The sequence below is a fragment of the Heliangelus exortis genome, chromosome Z (genome assembly GCF_036169615.1).
Source record: "Heliangelus exortis chromosome Z, bHelExo1.hap1, whole genome shotgun sequence".
Lineage (NCBI taxonomy): Eukaryota > Metazoa > Chordata > Aves > Apodiformes > Trochilidae > Heliangelus > Heliangelus exortis.
Window position 1 is genome coordinate 22,081,618 of NC_092454.1, and position 6,176 is coordinate 22,087,793.

The window sequence follows — 6,176 nt, forward strand, 5'->3', positions numbered from 1 at the left end:
TGCAAGAAGAATAATTTCTTTCTTCACTCAAAGAGTAGTGAGAAAGCCAGGTCCTATTCATCAGGCATTTATGCTGAAATCATCTTTTTGCTACACATTTATAGAGAAACCAGAGCAATGAGGTCCCGAAGAACAAAAATGTTAATCACCTGAAGCATGCGTCAGGATCACTGCATTTACCTGCAGCAGGATGAGTGCAATTGAAGGTACACAGAGACATCAGACACCATGCAGCAACACAGCTTGAATGCACAGCTATACCATTCATTGATTTTGCATCATCTGTCAGCTTTCCCAAGCTATGAATGTGCACATGGATTCCCAAAGGTACTGCTCTTCAGATATTGCCAAATTATTCTATTCCCTGGACAGAACAGGTTTCAGTTGAAGCTCCATGCAATTTTGAAAAGGTGTTTTATGCACACTCCTTGAGTCAAGTTCATTCTTTTCAAGTTTACTCGGTTGATTTTGCTTCATTCATGTGAAAGGAGTTACAGCTTACCTGAACAGTGTGAGAAAATGTAGCTAGAAATTGTTCATGCTGTAAAGACCACTACAAAAAATGTCTAGAACTTTATCTTTGAATATGCATGTGGGTTCCAACTGATGTATTTCCTCTAACAGTAATGCAGTCACCTTAAAAATGGTAAATTGCCATTTCATCACAAAGGTTAACAGACAATTTGGTATTCAGAGTAAAAATTTTCAGTACACTTTTTCCCCTAAAAAGATGTTACATCAGCACTGCCCTTAATACAATCCTATCTTTCAGTCCCGAGACCACAAGTGTTCACAGCCAGACACAACCTCCCCTGTCCTAGGAAACTACCTAGGCAACCACCAACAAATGCTTAATAAGCCTTCTTTCGCCATACCCACAGACAAGAAAATTATGGGAACCATTCAGATAAAATATTATAGGTTTATTTAAAACGCATTTTCCACTTGAATATGCAAAATACAAATTCCAACAAAATGTTCATTTCTACTTCGTAGTTTACAAATATACAAAATAGAAGTTTGCTTAAATTTATATTACATATTTATTATGTAAAGAACTATATAGAAAACATTTGTTCTGCTTAAGGCATATTTGGGAATAAACCATTGTACAAACTATTGCACATCGAAACCACAGTGCATTACAGACTGTCTGCATAAACTTATTTTCTTTTTTTTAAAGATAAATCAGGTTTATTTACCTGATTTAGGTCATAATTGGCAATCAGAAGAAAAAATATTCCCTTGTCAGATATGCAGCAGTTTGAGAACTTTGGCTTCCTGGTTTTGGTACCTCTAGAACCAACAGTCACTAAGCACCATGAAATAGGCTTTAAAATATAATTCTGTACCTGAATTTTTCCTCCTTTTTTATCATAATGGCTTTTAGAAGGAAAAAAAAAGAAAAGGAATATAAGATGACATTTACATCTAATATTGCATTGGAAGAAAATCAAGGGAAAGTAATTTCCCTGTGTAATAATATCCCCACCCTCCGAACTACACACAGTCTGCTTAACCCTGATATCTGTGACATCCAGTCACTCCTTGGCATTTTGTAGTCCGGAAATAATTCAAGTTGGAATTACAAATGGAATGATAGAAGATCCAGTCATTGACCCCAAAGTTTTTGTTCATTTTTCTTTTCAATGTATATGTATAACAAAGTTGCAATGTCTGTATGCAATTATCCCTCTTTCCCACTCTTTGGAAAACTTCAATTTGATTATCTGTAGTGCTTAAACTGCGCTCTCCCAGTCTTGCGAAGACAGTCCTTGTGCTGTAAATACTGAATCTCTTTGGCAGTCGGGTAAGATCCACTGCTTCCAATTAAAAGTGCCTCTTCATGTGTAAGGCAAGGTGGTCCGACCTGGAAAATGCTCTGTCACACCGCTGGCACTGGAAAGGGCGGTGGCCTGTGTGTTTTCTGTAGTGACGAGTAAGTTCATCGGATCGGGCAAACTTCCAGCCACAGCCTTCCCAGTCACAGTGATAAGGTTTTTCACCTTTAATAGTACAGAAAATAAAACACAGCAGTCAGTTTTTTTTTTTCACGGCTACCACTCCTAACATTTTTCTTTCATGAAGCACACGTTGCCCTGGATAAGAAAAAGGGCAACCTAAAAGAAAATACAAGCACCTTCTTCAATCAGATGGAAACAAACTACAAAGGCTAACAGAGTCAACACTTTTTTCAAAATGTACAGTTACTGTAAGACATCAGCATCACAGAAATATTCACTAAAATACTAATTTCCACTGTTTTTCTTGCTCACAAGGCTTCAGAACACACAAGCTCAGGCAATAATAGAGTATTTTTGGCAGCTAACGTACAATCAAACCAGAAATAGCTCAGCAGATATAATTCATTTAGATAATTGCAGGTCTAAGAATTAAAAACAGCTGGATACTGTTGTCAATTCAGCTTGATTAAGAACTCAATTTTACTGTCTTTACTATAACAAAACTACTGTTGATGGCACGATGAGTTTCCCTGACAATTACTAATTCCCCCTCTTTCACCTACTAGAAACAATGCAGACTGGCTTGTGAAAGAAATACTTGACTAACTCTTTTTTACTTGAATGACTTTACCCCCCCCACCCCCGGGTGCTATTAGCTGAAGAAATAGCTTAACTTCAGCACTACCAGTACTTTCTCCCTTCCCCATCTCCTCTTCAGGAGAAAGTTTCAAATCCAGTTCATAATACAGGGATTTAAATTATGCAAATTCCCAGGTTATTTAATCACTATTACGGAATGCCCACACTGGTGAAACTGCTCATCATGTACCTGCTTTCACAAGCTTAGCTACTGCAACACCACATTCAGCTGCATACTTTAGGTTTGAACTCAGGCTCAGATACATGTTTTGGCAGATTTTATCTGAATTTTAGCAGTAGCAAATCAGCCATTAAATTCTGCCTCCTTGGTGCCAGTACAGGGGAAGATGTGCCCCCATGCATAGGCAAGGCATCCCATCCATGCTGCTGACACGTCTGAAAGCCCCACTCATGAAAGGTCCACGACAGTTTCCTCAGAAAGGGAACAGCAGCTCATAGAGGTGTGCAATCTCTTGCACTAGAGAGCAAACCAAGACAATAAGAGAGAGAAGGGTTTAACCAAAAGCAGAAAAGAGTATCTTACAGGGAGGTCTGTTCCCCTCTGAGAAGCGGAGCAACACCACACAGAGCAACAAAGCCCATCTGACTTCCAACTACCTGCTAATTACCCAGCCAAACAGCAAGAGGAGCAAAAAAGCTTTGCCTTTTCAAGAAACCCGTCTGCTCCCCCAACTGAGTCATTCTGAACCATTAAGCAAAATGCCAAGCCAGTAAGTAAAGACTGCACAGCATTTCATGTAGCCAAGTGGGGAAGAAGAAAAGGCCAGAAATTCAGCAGAAAAAGGTTACCCCTTGCTACTTTTAGCACCCCTCTCCCTGTCTTAACTGTCTAAGGGGCCTGCCTCACGCCACAGCTACCCAATGACCCACGTACAGGGACTAACCTGTGTGGGTTCGCAGATGTGCCTTGAGATGAGAGCTTTTGGTGTAGGTTTTGCCACAGCCCGCGTAGTCACAAGTGTGTGTGGCCGTCCTCTTCCGAGGCCACGACCGGCGTCCCCTCTTAGGCTTGGTCTCCTCAGGCACGCAACTCCCTGGTGGCATCAGCTCTAGAGGCAGACAGGGAGGAATGAGCATGGCCATGGCCAGCTCCCAAGCAGGTGGCCCAGCACACCCACCACCGAAGCACCAGGACTCACCTTGGTACTGGAGCGTGCCAGGCGGCAGCTGTTCAGGCAGGAAGGTGGGGTAACCGGGGGCTGGGGGATACCCGGGGGGCAGTGGCAGTGGTGGGTGGCTCAGCCCCGGGGCAGTGGTTAAACAGTCCCTCCCACTCAGCATCTCCTCGGGGGCCAGTGAAGGTGTAGTCCGGGCGGGAAGCTGGCGTCCCAGGGAGAAATCATGCTGGGGGACTCCTCGGGAGCCGCTTCCATGTGGTGGTGGTGGCGGTGCTGGGGCCAGGGTGCACGTCGGAGTGGCCTCCTGCTTGATCTTGGGGCACATCCGCGGCAGGGGGCTGTAGGGGGCCCCGGGGCCCTCGGTGCCGGGCGGCGGGGCAGCAGCTGGAGGCCCACTCTTGGGGCTGAGCCCCGGATGGCTGTAGTCGCCCACGGCCTTCACAACGAACTTGCCCTGCAGGCTGCCCAGGGGAGGCAACGCCGCCGCCGCCGCCGGCAGGTATACCGGGTCCAGGTCGGGCCGCATGAGCTCAGCCACGAAGCCTCCCGAGGGAGACACGTCAGTGATGTCAGCTAGATTGAAGGGGGCGCCGGGCCCGGCAGCGGGGGCTCCATCGCGGCCGCCGCCGCTGTAGATGAGACCGGCGGGTTCGGGCCGGGACAGCGGGTAGGCAAAGGGACCGGCTGGACAGGGGCTGGCAGTGGGAGCCGGGGCGGGGGCCACCACCACGGCAGCAGCAGCGGGCTCCTGGTGCATGAGGGAGTTGGAGAGAATGAAGTCGAAGTCCAGCAGCTCGTTGAACTCCTCAGCGTCGCGACGCGGTCCCAGGGCGGCGGCGCTCTCCAGCTCCGACGGCGGCGCTTCCACGGGCCGCGCCGCCAGCGCCGGCGGCGGCCGTTTCAGCTGCGACAGCTCCTCCCGCCAGCGCTGCGGGGAGAGGGGCACGGCTTAGCCTCCGGCCCACTGCCGCGCCTCACCCTCCCCAGCTGGCCCCCACCACCCCTGCCCTGGCCCCGTCCCGGCTGGCCCGCGACGGCGCGACACCGATACTCACGTTGCCGGGGCCCGCGGGCCGCGCCGCTTTCTCGCGACCCGCGGCGCCCGCCGCGAAGGTGGCGATGGAGGGGAGGAGCGTGCCGCTAAGCGCCATCTCGCACTCGCCGGGGGGCTGCCTGCGGGTGGGGAGAGCACAGCGGCGTAAGCGGGAGGAGCGGCGAGGGAGGGAGTCTGGGAGCCGCGTCTGACACCCACCGCATCCGCGCCGGGGCGTCACGCCGAGCTGCTGCCGCCGCCGTGGTCCCCAGCGCCGCCGGAGGGAAGAGGGAGGAAGGCTGGCAGGGACACGCCGTCCAGCCGTCCAGCCGCCGAGAGCCGGCCCAGCGGCGCCGGGGTGGTGCCTCGGGAGTGCCCTTCCTCAGTGGGTTACCGGAGATGAAGGCGATCGAGACTCGGCGCTAGCGGCGCTGCGAGGAAGCGGCCGCCGCCCGGCAACGCGGCTCCGGCATAGGCAGGGCGGCGGCACGAAGTGCTTCCCAGGGAGCCGCGGCCATGGGGGAGCCGGGCGGGACGGACGGGCCGCGGTGGTGCCAGTGAGGACGAAGAGGCCGGCCCGACCCGTACACTTCTGTTTCTACTCCTAATGATGCCACTGCTGCTCCCGCTGCCACCGCCGCGCCCCGCTCGGCACTGCCGGGCGCTCGCTGTCGCCGCCCATCTTATAACCTCACCTCACGCCCGCCCCGCCCACCGTCGCCGGGGCGACGGCGAAAACAAACTGACACGTGGGGAGAGAGGGCGGTGCGCGCTCGCGCGGCGGGGGGAGGAGGGGGCGCACGGAGCTAGCGGGGGCTCCAGCCCCGCCCATCGATCGCGCCCCTCTTACTGCCGCGTGCGGCGTGTGACGCTCAGCCGAGAGAGGGAGAGGAAGGGGGACAGGGAGAGAGGGAAGGGGAGAGGGAGGGAGAGAAGGAAGGGGAGAGAAGGGCTGGGGGTGAGCGCGCGCTGTGGGGGCTCACGCACCTTCGGGGGAGGGGAAGGGAGAGGGAAGCGCGCGTGCCCCTCACAGCCCCGACTCGTCCCCACCCGCCTCCCCGCCCCGCCCCGCCCCGCCCCGCCCGACCCACCGTCCCCGCCGGGCGCTCGCTTCTGCTCGGGAGTCACGGTCTCGTGTGGAGCCGGAGCGTCTGTGGGGCGTGACACCGCTCCCTGCCGTCGCGGCGCGTGCGGGGTGCCGTCAGGAGTACTGTGACACGGCACGACACGAAACCAAATGGCATGAGACGACCCGAAAGCCGGGCTTCGCCTTTTCCTTTCTTATTTTGTCCTTCATACCTTCTGGGTTTTTTTCCTCGCGTTTTTTTTTTATTTATTTATTTTAAATTTTATTATTATTATTACTATTATTATTTTTTTTAAATTTCTTCTGAAGTGTTC

General features: G+C 52.2%; 1 protein-coding gene across 1 annotated transcript; it reads right to left on the reverse strand.

The window, feature by feature from the left end:
• Positions 1-902: 902 nt before the first annotated feature.
• KLF4 (KLF transcription factor 4) lies at positions 903-5,423 on the reverse strand. Its single transcript, XM_071730535.1, has 5 exons — positions 4,995-5,423; positions 4,798-4,915; positions 3,764-4,670; positions 3,509-3,673; positions 903-2,006 (listed from the first exon to the last, which is right to left on the reverse strand). The coding sequence occupies exons 1-5, from the start codon at positions 4,997-4,999 to the stop codon at positions 1,831-1,833; spliced, it is 1,371 nt and encodes a 456-aa protein (XP_071586636.1). The 5' UTR covers positions 5,000-5,423; the 3' UTR covers positions 903-1,830.
• Between the last annotated feature and the right edge of the window lie 753 nt (positions 5,424-6,176).

Coding starts and splice junctions, on each gene's coding strand:
- KLF4 (XM_071730535.1), bottom strand. Junction 4,671..4,797: donor GGCCCGCGGGCCCCGGCAAC/GTGAGTATCGGT, acceptor CTCTCCCCGCAG/CGCTGGCGGGAGGAGCTGTC. Junction 2,007..3,508: donor ACATCTGCGAACCCACACAG/GTTAGTCCCTGT, acceptor GTACTATTAAAG/GTGAAAAACCTTATCACTGT.